General features: G+C 36.4%; 3 protein-coding genes across 6 annotated transcripts in view; 1 reads left to right on the top strand and 2 right to left on the bottom strand.

The window, feature by feature from the left end:
- usp22 (ubiquitin specific peptidase 22) overlaps window positions 1-4,341 on the top strand; it is a 35,078-nt gene extending 30,737 nt beyond the window's left edge. For both annotated transcript variants that reach the window (XM_056771117.1, XM_056771116.1), the window contains exons 12-13: window positions 1,631-1,780; window positions 2,310-4,341. In XM_056771117.1, the coding sequence (XP_056627095.1) occupies window positions 1,631-1,780; window positions 2,310-2,352 (193 nt within the window). In that variant the 3' untranslated portion in view covers window positions 2,353-4,341. The remainder of the gene's footprint in view (window positions 1-1,630; window positions 1,781-2,309) is intronic.
- A 2,190-nt stretch (window positions 4,342-6,531) lies between these two features.
- Window positions 6,532-9,750, bottom strand: LOC130438875 (tumor necrosis factor receptor superfamily member 13B). Of its 2 annotated transcripts, none has more exons than XM_056771130.1 (5): window positions 9,727-9,750; window positions 8,227-8,365; window positions 7,817-7,933; window positions 7,071-7,316; window positions 6,532-7,000 (listed from the first exon to the last, which is right to left on the bottom strand). In XM_056771130.1, exons 2-5 carry the CDS (start codon window positions 8,339-8,341, stop codon window positions 6,711-6,713), a joined length of 768 nt encoding a protein of 255 aa, XP_056627108.1. In that variant the 5' UTR covers window positions 8,342-8,365; window positions 9,727-9,750; the 3' UTR covers window positions 6,532-6,710. The 2 variants fall into 2 exon arrangements, with proteins under 2 accessions (XP_056627108.1, XP_056627109.1); XM_056771131.1 differs by having other exon boundaries at window positions 8,227-8,362.
- Window positions 9,751-17,263: 7,513 nt separating this feature from the next.
- Window positions 17,264-20,275, bottom strand: sstr2a (somatostatin receptor 2a). 2 transcript variants are annotated; one of them, XM_056771123.1, is made up of 2 exons: window positions 19,847-20,275; window positions 17,264-18,949 (listed from the first exon to the last, which is right to left on the bottom strand). In XM_056771123.1, the coding sequence occupies exon 2, from the start codon at window positions 18,879-18,881 to the stop codon at window positions 17,748-17,750; it is 1,134 nt and encodes a 377-aa protein (XP_056627101.1). In that variant the 5' UTR covers window positions 18,882-18,949; window positions 19,847-20,275; the 3' UTR covers window positions 17,264-17,747. The 2 variants fall into 2 exon arrangements, with proteins under 2 accessions (XP_056627101.1, XP_056627100.1); XM_056771122.1 differs by having other exon boundaries at window positions 19,834-20,274.
- Between the last annotated feature and the right edge of the window lie 426 nt (window positions 20,276-20,701).

Raw genomic sequence — 20,701 nt, 5'->3', positions numbered from 1 at the left:
CTGTAGTCATTCAGTCCTGTGATTTCGGGATGGGGATTATGGTGGAGTGCTTGAAACAGGACGGAACTGTGAACAGCTCCAATGATCTGTTGAAGATCTGTGAGAAGATGACGGCCAGTTGAATAGCACAGCTTTTAAGATGGGCTGGGGAGATGCCATCTGTGCCTGGTCATTTTCTTGTCTTTTGTTTCCTGATTTTTTTTCCTGATTGGCGAGCTGTTGCACAATGTTGTTGAATGTATCTGAAAAACATAAAACAGGACAAATTAACAAAACTTTAGCCATCTGCGGTGCTATCTTGGATCAGTATGTGCTAATACCAAGTTAGTAGTTTCCACAAAAGCCAGAACAATACCTGTTGCAAAAAAGAGAGAGGTTTAGTTTTTATATTTAAACTTTCCCTAAATACATGGACAAATATAACTGTTATGTTGCTTAAAAGATTAATCTAACGATTATTTTTCTGTTGCTCAATTAATAAAAACCATAATGTATCTCAATTAAATACCAAAAAAATCTTAATAATATACTTTATTAAACAACAGTTTTGCACAGCAAAAAATATTCTGCTTTTCACAAAATAAAATAAAATAAATAAAATAATTTTACTGTTATACTAAATGAAAGACCAGCCTGTTTACTCTTTACAGTACCAACACAACTCTCTTGTTCAAAAAATTCTAAAGTTGTAGTGCAAAAAAAAACACTGTGCTGTGCACAGTATAGACATTCCTGAGTGTTTAACACAATATAAAATTCCTGTTTTTGCATATATTTTACGTGCATTGCATCTTTTTCCCAAAATAGGACGCTAAGGTTCTTTGCTTTGTCCTAGAAAACACGAAAGCATTGCATATTAGAACAACAGCTATGATTGTGGGGTATTTTAAATCTACTCTTAACCTCATTGTAGTGCCATGCTATGATTAGTTTATTTGAATGCTAACGTGGCTATCTAGCAGCTGTGCACTTTGGTGGTGCTAGACTTACCAATTAACCAACGTATCTTAGCTCTCTGTGCAGTTTGTTCGCGCTATATTAGTAGCTAGCGTTCACGTTAGCTAGCGTTAGCTACTATAGATGCGGTGTTCTGCTGCCGTAAGCTAGCTTCCATTCAAGCAGACATTAGATGATAACAAACGTTAGAGAGCTTAGATAGTTAGCTAGCACCAACGAAGTGCAGAGAGCTCAAGCTACACTACACAAACATGTAATTAATTTAGCCAACGTTAGTACGTACTTTTTATTGTCTCCTTCACGAGTGACAATGGGGTGCCTCCGTTTCAGATGCTCCAACATTGCTGTTGTGCTGGCGTGATATGCAAACTCCATTTGACAAAAGAGCGCAAATAACGACACCTTGACGTTTGGGACTAAATTTGATTGTTTTTTTATTTGATTATTAAATGTTTTGGTCTCCCACATGTGTGTGGCAAGCTGCTACGAAGCGTTGACGCAAAAATATGATGTTGACGTCATCGACGCGTCGCTACAGGCCTATCTGAAATTGTCTCTTAATTTTTCCTGTATACTGTGTATATATACATATATACACACTTCAATATAATATGTATTTGTCTGTGTGAAATCACTGATTTAACCTCTCTCTCTTTCTCTCTCATGCATGCAGGTATTCTCTCTTCGCAGTGGTGAATCATCAGGGCACATTGGAAAGCGGCCATTACACCACATTCATTCGTCAGCACAAGGACCAGTGGTTTAAATGTGATGACGCCATCATCACTAAGGCCAGCATTAAAGATGTTCTGGACAGTGAGGGGTCAGTCTTCAATTTAGCATGTACATACATACAGTCGCCCCTAAAAGTATTTGCTCAGGCCGCACCTAAAAATATGTGAATGTTATTGTATTTAAAGGGATAGTTCACCCAACAATGAAGATTCTGTTTTCATTTACTCACCCAAAGTTCTTTTTTACCACCATTATAGGAAAATTACTTTATTATTTCTTAGTTCCGTTGTTCACAAAATAAGATATTTTGAAGAGTGTAGGAAACCAAACAGTTCTGGGAGACTTTTGACTACCACTTTGTCCTTCTATGGCAGTCCATGGTGACCAAGATCTGTTTACCACAGGTGTAATTCATCACATTTACTACAGTTTTGCTGCAGTACATTTGACAACAAGAATCCACATGCATTTTGTCCTAATTTATTTAAAATATTGGGAGAAGGTTTACAATTTTTACAAATGCATTAACATTGAATTATTATGTGCTTATCATTTTTGTTAAAATGTTCTCTGTAAAAAGAGCAGTTGTTTCTAAAACCAAGTTTTTGTTGTTACAGGTACTTGTTATTCTACCATAAACAGTTCCTAGAATATGAATAATTCCCAGATCCAGAAGTGGTCCGAGACGAATGCTGTGAAGGGAAGATCATATGAGTGAAGGTGGGGTGGAAAACAGAAACAAAGCAGCATAAAGCACCCAGCCTGACACTTGTTCATCCCGGGAGAGCTAGCAAGAACAGAAGATGGTTCAAACAAAAAATGCAGCCTTTCTAACTAAAGAAAACCATAACAACTAAAGAATTAAAAATAAAATGACACCGCTAAACCAATCTGCACTGAGCAACCGGAGCATACTTGATGGACGGAGAAAGAGATGAAAGAGGAGGCATTAAAGATGAGGAGTCCTCCACCTATTCTCTTTTCTCTCACTACAGATAGAGGAGACAGACGGACGGACATCTCATTTAACCTGTTTTTAAAAGGAATGGTTACAATATCCCACCACACCCCAAAAAGTTGTCATCTTTTACTCATCCTCACTTTGTTCCTCTGCGGATACACAAGAGGTTTAGTGGACACTTATTATCATTAAATGAAAGTGTACAGGGACTGGCTGTGTCAAGCTTTAATATGGTAAAAAATTGCATTAAAATGTCATCCGTGGTTTACACAACTATAATTCAAGTGTTCTGAAGTTTTGCTGTCTAATAGCTTTGTGTGAAAAAACAATGCTATTCACTTTACATACAAGTTGTTAGCAAAACGGTCACCAATTTTGTAATTTCTCTCAAGAACATTCATGAATGTGAAAAGAATGCAAAGATTTTTTTATTAAATTTCGCACAAAATTCATCATTGGTGAAACTGAAGCATTAACTCTTGGAATATAGCACCCAAGTTGCATGGACCATGTTTTTATCATCTCGGAGTTCGACAGCCCCAGTCCTCTATGATTTCCTAATGTTGAAAAGCAGAATATTAAAACATATTTTAAAAAATCTGTTTAACAGCAGTGAGTCATAAATGTGGAACAACATAAGGGTAAATAAATGATGACAGTTCTCATTTTATAGGAGCTCTATTCCTTTAACGTCACAATCTCATTTTTCTCTTAGTTGTATTTTTACCTATCTGTTCTCACAAAGATTATGAAACATTTATGTACTTCACAGCACCATTTATCATCCAAATGTTTCAAGAAGTATATGAGGGAAAATATTCCTTTGTTTCTTTGTATGCATTATTGATGTACTGAATACAAAAGAAAGACAAGAGGTATTATGAACTTTAATGTAATCATATATTGTTATTTCTTAGTTGAGTTTGGAAATACCGTCAGTGTCCAGCACTTTTTTCTATTTTTTTTTTCATTCAAGAGTGTTTCAACTCTATGGCCTCATCTTTTTCACTTTCCTTTTTCGTTTGGTTGGGGGCTAAAAATGTATCACACACACACGTAAATATATATAAATATATTTTTATAAGTCATTAATTTCCTGTTTACATGTCCTGTGTCCCCATCACCGCCATTCTCTTCTCTTATATGTGCTGTAAGTCTTCACCATGAATGGAAAGAAGGTGTTTCTGCGAGAGATATAGCTTTGCTGCATCTTTGTTTTTTTTTGTTCAACATGAAAGTTTCAGTTGCCGATATGTTGCTACAGGTATGGTCGTGAAGGCTTGTCACGTTTCAGATGCATTGTGAATGAAAATTTGTTTTTCTTTACTTTCCTGTAATGCCTGTTGCCATCATGGCTTGATTCAGCAGTGTTATTCTCAGCAAAATGTTGCTCCAGTTGCGTGCGCGAGTGTGTGGGTGCGCACGTATGCATATCTGTACACACCTCTGTATATGTGTACTACCTGAGTGTGTGTGTGCGCGCATGCAGGTATGTGGGCACCTGTGTGTTGGTGTTGTTAACGTGTGTGTGTGTATGTGTGTACTGAATCAGTACTCAAACTTGGCATGCCGTTTGAACTGGATGCTAAAAGACTGGGGAGGATTTTATAAATGTTAATTATGTATCTATGTATAGTATGTATGTAATGTATGTAAAACAAATCGATGGAAAAAATTGTGGAAAAGGTGCTGTGTGGTTTGTTCTGTTCCGTTACATGAAGTTTAGAGCAGGGGTTGTAAAGTGGGGTCTGAGGACTCCTGAAGAGTTACAAGGAAGTGAAGAGTAACTAACATATAAAAATAACTGTATCAAGTATGAATTAGATTAAAAGAAAAATGTGAATAAAAATATTTTTGTTTTTAATCAACTATATATAAGATTAATACGATGTGAAATTTTAGAGGCCATTCCAAATTTTCATGTAATCAGCATTTCTAGATGTAATGTGATCAAAACATGTTGCAATATATACTAAAAGTGGTTCTTTGCTCGTAATCATAGGGGAACCACTTTTAGTGCTAGGCCTATATGGGCCATTCTACAGAATTTTGGCAAAATCAGAGTTTGAAACATCTTGAAAAAAGTAGATTTTTTTTCCCCAGAAATGTTTTCGGAAAATTTTATGATATCGAAGGCACACAGTTCTAGTAGCTGTGCAGTTAATTTTCATATTGTAATTTCAGAAAGTTTGTGCTAAAGTCTTACAATTTCAAGTGTAATTCATGAGATTTGTTGAATTTTGAATCCAATCTTTCTTTGAATTCAGTTTGATGAATTGTATGCCTTGTACAAAGTAAAGGATTCATTAGTTTATATATACATTGAACCAAACACCATGATAACATCTTAATTGATCATTTAATATCCTTTATTTTTGACAAAACATCCCTGGTGATGTAATGTTTTGGAAGTGATCACAATATTTAATTTGCACAGCTGAATCAGACTTTCAACATTTTATGTTGATACAAATAATTAACTATATTGCACATTTGCAGCCAGCACATATAGCAGAAACACATCTAATAGAAAGCCTACAGCAAACATACTGCATCACTTTTAAAGCATTTTAAAATACTAATGATTCGCATAACAGTATGGAGTTTTGTTTATTTCCCCAAAAAGGATTGTTTCTTTTTCTTCACAATTTTTGTCACTACCGAAACAACGGATACCGTGGATACTGTTTTGGTGGTGAAAATTTTTGAATATTTTTGCGCCTTCCTCAAAAATGCTAATCAGCACATGGTTGCAAGCACAGTCCTGAACAAATGCACTCATAAAACTGCATTTTATGGAATAATGCCCAAAAAGGTTTGCTTGATTGCAGACAAAAGATAGTTTGGTAGTGATATTCCTATTCACTTTTGAACAGAGTTACTTCAAAATGAAAGTCTATCTACTTACAATGTAGCTTATTAGAGAGAAGAACACAGTCATGATCAAAAACGTAGGGGTGTGGCTAAAATCAATCTCAGCCAATGGACTAAAACATGAAAATTCGGGTCACATTTTTGAGAATAAAATATTTAATAAATATTCTATAAATAAACTTACTGGTATTATAAATATTATTGTGGGTTTCTAAAGATGATAGAAGGATCTTAGGAAGCAACTAAGATTTGAATACTTGAATGCTTTTTAAATGTTTTTTTTTTATGTGGGGCAGCAGTTTGAACGAATTCTGTAGAATGGCCCATATAGCACCATATTTTGGGGATTCAGTGGTTCTTCAGAGATTCGTTGACGTGCTATAAAGCACAGCTTTCCGTATAAAGAACCTGTTAAGCCGCTGTATGGTTCTTCAGCGGTTCTATATAGCACCTCAGTGAGAGACTTACAGCATGACAAAACACATGAAAACTGATAAAAATCCAGGTTATCACATATGTTTTCCCCAAATACATGTACAAAAATACTGTTGAATTGTTTAAAATGGAATATGAACTTGTGTTATTTGCAGTATTTGAGGTCTGAAAAAAATACCCAGAAAATAAACGATATTTTCTGTTATTTTGCCCTTTTTCTCCAGTTTTCATTTTCTGCAAATAAAGGCAAATTGAAATAGTATTTTTATTGACATGTATTGGAAATATTGTTAGAAAATCACAGAATGATACAAAACTGATTACCTAAACAAATTTATTTGTTTAAAATTATTAAGAAAAAATGAAATTACTTCATGTAACGTAACTGAATAAAAGCCTTTAAGATTTATAATATTAATTTCAATCTATGTAAATTGTGTGTTTATAAAGGAAATATAATTTTCACTTATTTTATTTATAAACATGGTTTATTTTCAAGGCTGAAAAATATAGAATATTTGTAAATGCCTGTAGGTTTTGAACCTGTAAAAAATACTAGGACCCGTCCATCATGTTGGCAATCAGTGCTTTATTTAATGTAGCGTTTGTTAAAACTAAATTACATTTCAGTTTCCATGGGAATTAAAGAAATAAACATGTGCAATACAACCAGTTTTTAATATTCAACCAAACATCATTCAGTCTATAGCCTTAACATACAGCACAAATATTTGGTCTGATCTGATATTCACATGCTTGTTTGTGTAGGTGAACATATAATTCCGAAGGATCTTGTCTTATCGTAATTAATATTAGCTGGATGATTAAGCGGTCCGTTGTCGTGGTAATGGTTGTCTTGGCGACGGTTGTCCTGACATGCGCCGGGAGCAGAGTGCTGAGGTCCGGCCTGCTGGTAAACCACGTGTGGCGCCCTCGTGTGGTCAGAGAAACAATAAACACAGGTTTCTGTTGCCTTCGGTCTTTCCTGATTCACACTGCCCTCCTGAGATACATTATCACCCCGAGCCATCAGAGAATCTGAAACAAACCAGGTTTATTATGTTGATAAAAAGTGTATTAATCTGTTTTAGATATTATTATCATTCACCTTTAGATGACTGTCCATGTTTGTTTGGCTGCTGGTTCTCCTTTTGGTGGCTCTTTGCTCTCTTTAGCACAACCAGTACGGCTGCGGTCAGAGTGCACATGAGTACTGCTACACACAGACCTAGCAGAGAATAAATCAGCACCTCTGAGTACAGCTCTGATCGGACTGCCGACCGTCCTCTGGTGGTGAAAAGCTGTACTGCAGACACACGGTTAGGCCTCTGCGTCATGGACAAAGCGTTTGTTGCTGTGTGACAAAAGTTTTTTAAACGTTACTGCTAGTTTGATAATACACAACCACGCACCATAGGTATACTTTCTATTCATTATCAGTTAAAATAGGCCTATTTGGCAGATATCACCATGGCTGTAAAAGATGTATCTTATCTTAAATAAACAGCAAAGAGTATCCAAAAGAAACACAATTTTAAAATACAGAATTTCACTAAATTAATATTGTAGATCTAAGGGAGCTGCATGGATGCAGGTAGTGTGGTGTCTCCTGCTGTCTGTCTAGGATATATCTGGCTTGTAGTCAACACGTACATCACATAATTGAATGATATTTTGTAATAGCGGGACTAACAGTATAATGGCTTCATGTGAAATTCACTTCTAAAATGTGATTGATTGAAAAGTGAGTCATGAATACATGCATCGGATCTTCTCTCAATCTGTAATACCTGTGAGCTAATATGCTTCTTATGCACTCAATCTATGAAATCGTTCCGTATGTGCGTTACTCACTCTTGCACACTCCTGAGCAGGCTGAGTGGTGAGTGCCACACATATCAGAGCACTTCAAACACTTCTTCAGCAGTCTGTCATAGAACTGACCAGGCACAGATTTGCATCTCCAGGCCACTGCAGACACAGTATTAAAGGTTCTTCATGCACGAATGCAAAGGCAGCTGTATATGCATAAACAATTATTTATATTAAATATTATGTGAAATCGTGCTCAAAATTGGCATCGTACTGTGTTTATATCCTATTAAAGCTACTTTTCATAATAAAGACATTGTCCAATAAAGTGACAGTAAATTAAGTGCTTAATCCCTTTTGTTAGTTATTCCTAAAGAAACCTACCATATTTCATCATAGTTGTCTTTAACTTCATATTCCCTAACCTTATGTTTTAAAGACAGTTTACTTACCACAATATTCTGAGCAGCGTGGGAGAATCACAGAATTACGACAGAGCTCGCTGCAGGACACACACTCTCGTACCAGCCTGTCCAAGTACCTCCCCTCTGAGCAACTTTGTGCCATTCCTTAACCCCTGACAAATATCTGCTTGTATTTTAAAAGCATTTTTCAATTGAAATTAGTCATAAGTTGTTAAAGGGTTGAATAAATTAATATTCCCCTATAACAGTTTTACATTGCCATTTTGTGCAATCTAATTATGATAACACTTTTCAGTAAGGTTGTATTTCTTATAGAAGTTAACTATTGTTATCATGAACTAGCATTGATCAATACTTCTGGAGCGTATAGTAATCTTAGTTAACGTCACCATGATCATTTAAACATTACTGTATTTTTACATTTTGGGCAATTCCATGGAAAGTTCAACCTTAAGATAAAAAAATCCAAATGTTCATAAAGGTTTTTACTGTGCTGGTAACTTGTCAATATTTGATGGTTTAAATGTCCATGTGAAGTCTCTCTTAGTTTTTTTAAGCATTTTTGTTGTTGTTTTAACAAATGTGAATTTTTTTTATAGAGTGAATTATTACATCCATAACGCTCCATATTCCTCATAAATAGGTAGATGAAAACAATTGTTGAGTATCAATACCATTTGTTGGGTATTTATTCCTTCTGGTTTGCACATTTTAATTTACAGAAATCCAATTAATGTTTGCTACATCCACAATGTATGATTCTCTTTTAAAGCAGAAAACTCGTCCATAGTCTGACATTTTTCTGATATCTGGACTCTATCATCAGGGTTTAAGTAAAATATAGACAGATGATTCAATATGTTGGTAATAAATACATGCTCATATTTTTTGACCGAATACCTCACATCCATAATGCTGGATTTGTCATTTTAACAATTGCAAAATTATATTTGTTAACATTAGTTTACACAGTGCATGAACATAAACCATTGTTTTGGCATTACTAACATAAACAAACATTAATACTGTAAAGTATATATTGCTTTTTGTTAGTTCATGTTAACTAAAGCATTTACTAATGTTAATTAGTACTAAAGTTAAATACAACCTTATTGTAGTTGTGATGCCCTATGGTTGCAGTTGCTAATAGTGTATCACAGGCTAACCTTAATATACAATGTACAATATGTACAATATACATTTATAGATATATATAAAAATGTAAAAGTTGCGTATGTACATTTGTGTTTAAAGCTAAATGTACTATTCGTTTTTGAGCATAGCAGCACATAAAGATTCAGTAGATTTAACATACTTGTATGTTAAGTCATACTTGCATATCTGTAATTCTTAAAACAGCAAAACTACAATTATATTACATGCTACAGACATTAAAAAAACTCCACTGTGTGCTAGAGAGTATTTGCGATTGTTTCTTTGAAACAGGTTTATAAGATTTGTGAATCTGTAAATATGACTAATATTGCTAATACTCTCACTACTCTCATTACATTAGCAGGCACTTACCCACACTGAAAAAGTAGACATTGGTTGATCCGGTGTTAAGATTTCTGTGCGTGTGTGCCTCTTTTGTACTGGCAGATGATTTGAATAAAACCATGTAGAGTCTCATGAGACTACACTGATAATGTTATGCAGATATTTTTTTCAAAAGATTTTGATCCCCCTAATTCACAAGCTTATATTCTTTTTTCTGGGGGAAAAAAAGAAACAAATAAGCACAAGGTTTTAGCATTATCACTGTTGTTTGATAGTCATTTTAGGATTATCACACTGCATTTACGAAGGAATTTGTTTTTGATATTTTACAATAGTGCATTTCCTAGATGGAAACTAACCTGATGTACAATGATTTACGTCAATGCCAGAAGCAAGTCTGTGGTTGACATTTTTACATTATTATTCATATTCTAAAATGATCTATTCCTAGCAGCAATGTGGAGTTTTTAAAAGAATCTAACAGTGAAGTTGCGAATTGCAACCAATGGCTCACTCCACCCCTCACTCCGCCCTTTTGAAGCACTATGGGGAATGACACATTGAGAAGTCCATGCAAGTGTATGTAGATACACTTAAAAATTATTGTTATTTTTAAAAAAAGCTATTATTGTAAAATAAGAACATTGCATAAGTATTCATACCCTTAACTCAGTAGTTGGTTAAAGCACCTTTACATACTCAAAGGCTGTGGCCCTGTTGAGCGCCTTGCCAGTAAGAAGGGTTGTAATGTAGGCCAACTTGCTGTATTCTGTAGGGAAACTGCTTGGTTGGAGCTGAAAGGCCAAAGTGCACTGAGTGAGAAACCCCCTACATCTCTCAGGATTGCCATCAAACCATTCCGGAGCTGGTAATTGGGGTTCAGGATGGGGTCCAGGAGACTGTTGGAGTTCTCGGTGTGTTGAGGCTTGGGTCTGAGGGTTGAGAAGTCTGGGAATCTCAGAGAGTGCTTGATCATGTCGCTGAATGGCTATAGCCTGCTCAGAGAGTGAGCAAAGATACCCTCAACACTGGGACTGGGTTGGGGTTCTTCTGATGGGTTGGATTCCATGGTTCAGTCTTGCTGTGGTGGGTTGCATGTAGGGGGAACCAAACCCGGATCCCTGGCATTCAAAGTGTGAGGTATTACTCACTGAGCTCGTCCCAAGGGTTCAAAGGGTTCTGAGCTCAAACCCAATCGCAGAAGATCACAGAGTCGAGAGGCTTTAGTGATCAAAATGAAAAACTTTACTTTGTAGACAAAAAAAGTTGTGCTTCCAATAAACAATGTAACACAAAAGTAGACTTGATGGTCTTAAAACTCAACATAAGAACACTTAATTTCAAAACTGCTCAACAGCGGGAAATAAGGCATAAACAGATCAAGGCTGAACACAAAGGCAGAGAACAAACAGACTTATAAAGGGTCAAACACAGGTCTAGACAATTTGGTGGTGATCAGGTGTTGAATGAGGCAATGTTGACCTCTACAGGCCTGGAGCGACCAGAGTCCATAATGTGGGTGCCATCCACTATTCTGAAGGAGCCTGGCAGGAGGTTCAGGGAGAGCGACCCCTGCAGGCCAGGAGGAACAAATAGTCCTCAAAGAACAGACACGTTATACAAGCACTGGCTGGGCCACTCAAGGACATAGGTCCTTAAGGACAGAGTTGTCCATAAGCCACTCTTGAATTTTTTTTGCTGTGTGCTTAGTATTATTGTCATGTTGGAGAAGGAACCTTCTGCCCTGTCCAAGGTTCTGAATGTTCTGTGCTAGGTTTTCATGATCATTATCTCTGTATTATGTGCCGTTGAGCTTTTCGTCTACTCTGAAAAATGCCCCAGTCCCTGCAGCTGAACACCATCCACATCATGATGCTGTTTCCACCACACTTTACTATTGAGACAGTATTGTACAGGTGTTGAGCAGTGCCTGGTTTTCTCCAGACATGATGGATGAAACTGAAATTCATCAGACCAGAGAATCTTGTTTCTGACAATTTTTGCATATTTCAATGCATATATTAATATAATGCTTCCTGTGCAAAGCCTGGGCACTGAGCAGAGTCTGGCCACTCCGCAATAAAGTCCAGATAGGTGGAGTGTTGCAGTGATGTTTGTCCTTCTGTAAGTTTTTCCCATCTCCATATATGATCATGGAGCTCAACCAGAGTGATCATCAGCTTCTTGGTCACCGCTCTAAACAAGACCCTTCTCCATCGATGGCTCAGTTTGGACAGGAGAAAGTGATCTGGTGGTCCCAACGCTCTTTCGTTAAGGATTAATAGTGGCTACATGCTTCTATGAACCTTCAATACAGCAAAAAAAATTCAGAAGTCTTCCCCAGATCTGTGTCTTGATACAATCCTGTCTCAGAGCTCTACTGCCAGTTTCTTTGACCTCATGTCTTGGTTTTTACATTGACGTGCATTTTCAGCCGTTGCACCTTTTTACTGAGAGATATTTGCCGCTCCAAATCATACTTATTACATAGAATTTGCCACAGGTTAACTCCACTTGAAGTGTAGAAAGATTAAAAAGCAAAACAAATGCTTTTTAGCTAATTTTCAAGTGTCCCAGAAAAGGGTATACTTATGCAATGAACCTATTTCAGTTTTTAATTTTTAATAAATTTGGAAAGTTGTCACAAATTCTTCTTTGGCATTATCGCGCATGGAGTGTAAATTTATTTATTTATTTTTGTTTAAAGTAGTTTAAGATAAGGCAGCAACATAACAAAATGTGAATAAAATGAAGGGGAAATACTTTTGCAAAGCACTGTATTCTAATAAAAATATAACGCTTCATTTTATAAGGTCTTTATGAAAATATGGTTATACATTTTGCATTTCTGTCAATAGGGTTAGAATGACCTAAAGCATAAAACATGAAATAAAGCAGTTTCGCTTCATGCACTTTTTATGAAAAAACTAACTGTTCAAAAGACAAAAATAAAATGAATGAGCTTCCAGTCAACCATATTCATTCTGCAACATGAACTAAATGACTTGATAAACTAGAAAGGGAAATTCATATTAATCTGTGCAGATTACTCAGGTTTAGAATGACGATGCATTATCCTCCAGAGACACATAGCTCATGTTTTATGTGATTAGTCTATTATTCACAGATTAGTATTTACAGTAATATTCATCTTTTAAACAAGCAACTTTATCTGGCCATTCATTTTCACAGATGTTACTATGAGCGCTCCCACACTTTATTGGGCCCAGAAACAGAGTTGTGGCAATGAGTCATCTTGTTTTCTTAAACCTGAAACTAGTCAAATACACATTTAAACACATCCTTGCACCTGCAGTCTGTTTTAATAGATCTCAAATAGATAAAGCTCACAGAGGTTTTCATAGACAGCCTACAGAAACCTATTAAAATAGGCAACAGGAAGGAGTGGAGTGAGACGAGAGACCATGACACTGCAGTCAGAGCTCTTGTGTCACTGGGGTTCACAGTTTTTGGAGCAATGAAGCTGAACAGAGAAGACAGATGGCGGCTCGGGGCAGGAAGAGCTAACTCAATATTCCACACCTGTTGACTCAAACCAACAGTAAAGTCCTCATTTAGTATACATGCTGAATAAATGAATGTCTTTCATTTCATGGTGTATCAGACAATGAGAAACAACTAACCGAACCTGTATTTTTATTAGACCTATGGTTAAAGAGATTTCTTTAGACGTTACATATATTTGACATAATATAGTGTATATTTCATTTAATTCTGTCCATGTTGTATAAATGCAGTAGGGCCTAAGTGTTGGCCAAAATTTTGGGTTTAAGATGTACTCTTTGTTAACGGTACTGTTTAGCGTGTTTACAAAATGTTTCTATGCTCTCCTACTTGTAGGTCGCTTTCGATTAAAGTGTCTGCCAAATGAATACATGTAAATGTAAATGTAGTAGACTGATTTTTTTTATTGCCTGAACTATAATAATAATATCGCTTCTGTCCTTCTGAACCTCGTATCTCCACATTTTCTGATTTTTATGTTTTGCCATAAGTCATTATTATTAGTCACGCTTCCATGTTAGTAACTGGGTTTTGCAACCAATAAAAAGTATTAAAAAGTGCATGGCGAATTTTGACATAAGAGTTTTCGGAAGGACAGTGGCGATATGTGTTATTATTTTCTGAAAGTTGTTAAATATGGTATAAATATATATACAAAATGTGCTTGTAAACATTTGTTTATATGACCTGAAAACAAGTTGCAAAATTTTACAGAAAAGCTGCTGGTGAGTCACATTTCTCTCAGTGTCATTATTTTCATTGGCAGTTATTGTGGAAATACAAATGTTGCTTTATTCAGGCTAGCCTTTATTAGTTTGGTAAATAAATGTAGTGCATTTCATTTTTGTCAATAACAACATTGAAAAGGTTTGGCTGATACTCGATCACACATTTCTTCACAACTACAGGTAAATTAACGTGATGCATAATACAAGCCAAAACAAAACATATACTGTATAACTTACTGTACAGGGAGCTACCCAAGATCCACAAATAAAAATCTTTTTGATCCCCATTTTAAACCATACTGTAGCCTTTATAAAAGACCGAACCCAAGTTAGACAGTAGAGGGAGATATTTTTCAACACTCGATGTTTTTGTCCTGCGCGTTTTTTAATGTCAAGGTTATTGCTGGTTTTCTTATGTGTTATTGGAGCTGTTTGTTTTGTAGGGATTTCAGTCCTGTTTAGTTCATCTGTACCGATCTACATACATGTTTATACTTATATGGAAATCTTACGTAAAAAATAAAATACACATAAAACACGAAATTACAGGTGGGCTAGTCATTTGCACCACATTAGGTTATTTTCTGTTTTGGTTATGTCGGTTAAATGGCAGATCTGCGCCTTGGTAGTTTTTTTTTTTTTTTTAAGTTTAAAGTTTAATTAAAACACAGTCACGGTTTGTCCACACGTGACCTCTAACAATAGTGTATGAAGCATCATTTAATTAAGTCTGAGGATTATTCTACTTGGGTGCTTTCTAATAAATTGGATCTTGAAAAACATTACGGGGAAAAATCCGATCGAACCAAGGCAGTTCCACGAATTCTGGGAAAGAAAGGCACTAGTTGACACATCAGAACAGCATGACACTAAAGTTGCGTATGCTACTCGAAAATGACCCCGCGCACACAAACGCACTGAGGAAAAAGTACACGATATCATCATTCATTTGTGGGGGATTACTCATTTTAAAATCACCTATAATGATGTATTGAGGAATTAGAGAAAACGTTGAAATTTGTGATGCACAAAAAGCTAAAATGGGAATACTATAGGCAACTGTGACCACACATAAGACTGTATGCGCATATGCGACTCGACTTGAGAACCCTACAACGCTGTAGAATACAAGCTAATGTCACTGCGTGCTGGATTTCAAGCCATGTTGAACTGAAGTCAAGATAAAATGCTTGACATGTTACAAACCCAGATTTTTTTTTTCACAAAACTTCTAGACATGAACTCATTCACTTTACACCAGTCGTATTATGAACTTTGACACAGCTGCCAGGGATGGTGTGGCCCACAGATCAGAAAAATAAGTTAATTATAATTATTTTAGCCCTTCACTAATGTTGAAACGTTCTAACTGCCTTTACGTTTTTAGGAGTTGAAAATATAATTGATTCTGCACTGTGTCTGCTCTATTTACACATTTATTTCGCTCTGTGAGTGCGGTTACAGAAGTTTTTAATTGTTGTTTACAAGAATGTAATTGTGGACATTCTGGTTGGATGGTTAATAGTTAAAGCTTGTTGAATGAGTGCACAAAAACCAAACCATTCCTACATTTTTCATTCAATATGTCTTTTCAAGTGATTATTTAAGGCACTTTTTCGTTTCATCAGCCTCTCTAATAGTTCATTTATACTCAGCCTCCAAACAATGAAAACAGAAAGCAGCTTCTATGATGCCTTTCTTTATCACAACAGAATGGTACATGTTCAATGTACCATAGATGGGTAGCTTCATTTTGTGACAGAATCCATTCATAATGGATTAAGGCTGTGCGTCTTATGTTTGATAATGAGGTATATTTAACATTTTGACAAGAAGGACTGAAGTCCAAATTCATTTGATTCAGTTTGTTTCTCAGAATTATTCAGTTGAGTGAACTGCTACATTGGCCTCTCATTTCTGTCAGTCAGGTGAGTAAGCAAAAGTTGTTTGTATAACACACGGAAGGTGAAGAGATTTGTTTGCATGTTTGTCATTCGCCGGTACGTGGTTGTTAATTGATGGTTAATTAGTTCATTTTTGTATAGACAGGGGCAATGGCCAAATATTATCCATACATTTAAACAAATTGATAAAACACAATTTGTCTAATTTAAAAAATATATATAATCATTGCTCTGTTACAAAACCTAATGAGCTGCATTTCTGTCTAGTTTAAAGGCAGAAACTCTGTGTGTTACAGAAAAAAGCACTCTCAGTCTTTCATATCCTCATGTTAATTCAAGTCCCAAGGAATACCATTTCTGAGTCCAAGCCTCCACTTGTTTCAAGTGAGATTATTATCTCAATTTTCTCATTTACGAGCACTATTTATTTATAAAGCTTTTATAAACTCAATGTGTATGTACAACTCAGTCTCCAGAATCTACGTTCCCAACGCCAATATCTTAACACTTCATGAACTATGAATTGGCCATCTGTGATTTCGGTGTAGAGATAAAGAATTTTGTAAAGTTTTACAGGATGAGTTTTTATTAGAATTGTTTGTTGTTTAGACCTGGAATGGTGGCGTTTGATCACAGTGACCAAGATTGACTAGAATTGCCAAGCTAACAACGCAATAAAAGCACACATAAATACTTGTTGGAACTATACTATAAAACACTTTACTATAACTCAACAATTTTTAACAATAACTATCAGTGTGGAATCTATTATATTTAAAATCAGTTTCGTTCATCAAACTGACTTCTGCAATTTACTTTTTTATAATGCAAATGTATGCAATACATTATGCAATGTTTTATAAATTCTATCTTAGATTTTTTCACATAATCTTTCTTTTAAATAAAGAGACAGTGGTACAAAGGTTAAGCACGAGCAACGCCTATTGGGTTTTGAAAAAGAGCTCATGCTTTCCCCTACATTCCCTTCCTGTTGCCCTTAAACTATATTTCATCTACTAAAACAACTCAACTGTGAACCAGAGCAACAGACTCTGTGTGACAGTTTTCACATGTGCTGTAAACAATAATAACAGATTCCCACAGCATTGGTTAAGATATTATCAACCACAATAACAACAAATAAATATAGCCTATAGGCCAAAACTAACAAGCCCCGATTTCTTTTAACATTTTGGTTACATTCTAAAATTCATCAGTGTTGTGTATTTTTATATTCTGTAACCTTTTATCTTCGGTAATGTGTTCGGTAATCTGTCATTTTGCTTTAATCATCACAGAAGGGCCTTGAATACTAACAAAGCTTTAATAAGCTCTTTCTAATTGGCCTTGAGGTTCCACGGAAGCTTAAGAGAGCGAAATTATGTTTATCTAATGAGGACAATGATCTTAAATAAGAAAAATACTGTACTTCTCTCTGACATGTAAAGACAGTTTTGGTGCATTAGGGAACATAACACAGATCAATACTACAGCTTCTTTTCAGACAGTGACACAGAGTGAAACAACTACAGTTATTTACAGTAAATCACATTTTTAGCATGTTCTAATCGTCGCTTAAATTCAGAAGAACAGTCAGACTGATTTCTCCAAAAGCATCTCCTGGTAAAATATCTCAGAAAGCACACGCAGACCAAATGTTTCGGAGTTATTGTTCAAACAGTATCATACTATGTCAATAAATTACATAAGCAAAGTTTTAGCATTGATCTTAAATACTTCATCTCTCCTTTTGAGAGCACACTTAGATACATTTTCCGTACAGAGTTTGAAAGTTTCTCATAACAGATAATGAGGGAATTTCCCATTTTTACGAACTGTTTATTTGATTTAACAAATCCCAGCAATGACTTTCAGGCCAAAACCGCAATCCTCAGATGCTGGTCTGTAGGTCTCCATTGAGCAGCGCTGCGTTATGTGTCTCTGTCATGACGTCGTTGACCATTCGAGTCCTGTCCTGTCGACTGTCGCTGCGCTCGATCTCATCCAAGCCGCTGACTCTTTTCAAACACAAGACGTTTTGAAAACTCTTCTTAAAGTTGTCTGACAGAAAGGCATATAGAATGGGATTGGCGCAGCTGTTTGCATAACCCAGAACCACAACAAAGTCAAAAGTGCTCTTCAGCACAGGTGTGGACGGCACAGTTCCAGTCACAGAGGTCACGTTAAATACATAAAAAGGTAACCAGCAAAGCACAAACACCACCACCACAATGGACACCATGCGTGTGACCTTCCTCTCCGACCGCTTCCGTTTTGTTGAGCCAACCCGCATGCCCGAAGACTTCACCTTAATGACGATGAGCAGGTAGCACATGGAGATCACTATCAACGGTAGGAAAAAGCCCAAGAAAAACGTATAGAAGATAAAAGCGGTGTAGTAGTTGTTCTGTGGCTCCGGCCACAGCATGGTGCACGTCCGTGCTTCGTTCATTTTAGCGTTCACGCCGCTGTAGATCATAATCGGTATGTTGACCAGCAGAGACACACCCCACATGGCCAGGCTGATAGCTCTGGCCACACGCGGCTTTCGCCATTTGGTGGATTTTATTGGATGCACCACGGCCAGGTAGCGATCGAAGCTCATGACTGTCAAAAAGAATATGCTGGTGAACTGGTTCATTGAATCCACGGTCAGGACGATACGGCAGATAGCGACCCCAAAGGGCCAGTGGAGAAGTGCTAGTTGAATGGCAATAAAGGGCAGGCTCAGCATGCACAGCACATCTGCTACGGCCAAGTTTAATATATAAATGTTTGTGACCGTCTTCATTTTGGCATATCGGAGGATGACGTATATGACCAGGGCATTACCGCAGAGCCCCACTGCACATACTACAAAATAGACAAACGTGATGACTACTGAACTGGTCTTGTCAAAGCCGGAGTGAGAGCCATTGTGGGGGTAAATTTCCAGACCAAAGTCGGATTCATTCCCTGGGAAGAAGCTATCATTAAGAAAGGGCTTAGAGAAGGACATATTGGAAATGAACGTCCATGTCTCCATTCTGGCAGTGTTTATTCACAGGTGAAAGGCTTATGAAGACGTCCACAGTTTAATATGAAACCTGTGTGCTTTTATGAAAAGAAGGAAAAAATGAGTTAACCACATATTCAGGAGGTACAAATGTCATGTCTATGTCTGTTTTCTATTATTGAAAAAGAGCCTTGAAAGTGTTTTCCACACCTTTATTCTATTCTGTTTAGTGATTGAAAAAAAAATTCAAGCAATGTCACATGGCCATAACGGTCTCAGATAATTTGTATTAATAGTGCATAATTGCCATGTTTTTCATGTTTATAAATGTCCAACATTTCTCTTAAACTCATGTTCTTATTATACTCTAAAAATCTATGTTAAAACCTAAGGTCACATGCTGAAATGTCAATACTGGTTTGAATTGCAAGTTTGGACTTTACCTTGTCTGTCTGGAGCTCATTGGCTTTTGCCCCACCAAATATTGGTTTAATCGATCTTTATTAAGCAAACGCTAGCAACGTTTGTTATAACCCTCTAACAAATGATTTCAACCTATTTTTTAATATGGCTCATCTGATGTGGGTCAAATTAATGAATAAATAGTGGTGTGTTTGTGGTAACTATATGTGTTATAAAATTACTATACAGATTTGTACTTCAGTAAAAGCATGGTTGTTTTTCGTTTGGGTATCCTGTAGGTCCAGTCCCTAATGTCGCATTACCCTATTAAAAGAGCTATAATACCATTGGTTGACTATTTTCACAATAACAACAGAAAAGACACCGACAACAAAAAAGTTAATTTTCGTATAAAAAAGCAATCTCATTTTGCACAATAATTTGGTAATTTACATCTGCGTTTCTGTTTTTACATGATAGTCTATCTCTAAGTTAATAAGATGGAGTAGGCTATAATATCTGACAAGTCACAAAAAACTAAATTTTAAAGCATGCTGGGGTGTGTTGCATTTCAGCTTACCATATTGATTTACCTGTCGTAATGAAACGTCTTTGGAAAGCCATTCCCGTAATATACCAGTTTCACGTGCTTCCACTGTCCACCATAATATTAGCGTAAAACTGTATGAGCAAGTGCGACATCCAGCTAAGAATAAGGCGACACCGTGACTTCACACCTCTTCATAAACCCGCGCGTGTCCGTCTGTGCGTCAAGACCCGTACATCAATACCACCCTCAGATCATAAATGACGATTAAATCATTGTTCTTTCCGTAACTTTTAAACTATTTCTCACATAATCTTGACAAACTTCGAATTTAAATGTTAAAAATAACAAAATGTCAGGGGCTGCTGTCGAATTCCCTCAGTATGTTCAGAGCACTCAGATCTCAGTCGGACTGGTGCGCTGAGGAAGAAGAGCGTGTGTTCTGCTTGAGCGCGAGACCAAGTGAGTGCGCGCTGCAGCTTCGCACTTCGCGTGCAGATGGAGCTACTGATCCGCCGAGAGCGCGCTTCAAGTCCGCGCTGGACAGGAGTTTGTCGATATATATTTGCTGCTGAGATACATTCGTCTAAACGACATGAAAGGCTATATTCAGATGTTTTGCTGTGTGGTCTTGATAAGGATAATGGAATAGGGCAGAGGTCAGTGTAATTATTTATGTGCATCCTTAAAAAGATGTTTAATATTAGATTAGATTAAAATAAACATTGTGGGAATAAATTCAGAGATTAATCAAGCAAACTTTATTTTTCTGTAACATTAAAAACTAAAACTAGTAACTTCATGAATTGTTCTGAACTTCTGCAACTTTTTAATGTCATGGGAATACAATAACAGAATATCTCCCATGAAAATGTACCATGGTTTTGCTAAAATAACCATA

Source organism: Triplophysa dalaica, chromosome 17 (genome assembly GCF_015846415.1).
Source record: "Triplophysa dalaica isolate WHDGS20190420 chromosome 17, ASM1584641v1, whole genome shotgun sequence".
Lineage (NCBI taxonomy): Eukaryota > Metazoa > Chordata > Actinopteri > Cypriniformes > Nemacheilidae > Triplophysa > Triplophysa dalaica.
This window is presented reverse-complemented; position numbering and strand designations above follow the sequence as displayed.

Bases quoted from the DNA above. Each gene is read 5' to 3' on its own strand.
- LOC130438875 (XM_056771130.1), bottom strand. From the start codon at position 8,341: ATGGCACAAAGTTGCTCAGAGGGGAGGTACTTGGACAGGCTGGTACGA. The intron at 7,934-8,226 runs GTAAGTAAACTG...CTGTGTCTGCAG, and splicing joins ACGCTGCTCAGAATATTGTG to TGGCCTGGAGATGCAAATCT. The intron at 7,317-7,816 runs GTGAGTAACGCA...TTTGTCACACAG, and splicing joins CTGCTCAGGAGTGTGCAAGA to CAACAAACGCTTTGTCCATG.
- sstr2a (XM_056771123.1), bottom strand. From the start codon at position 18,881: ATGGAGACATGGACGTTCATTTCCAATATGTCCTTCTCTAAGCCCTTT.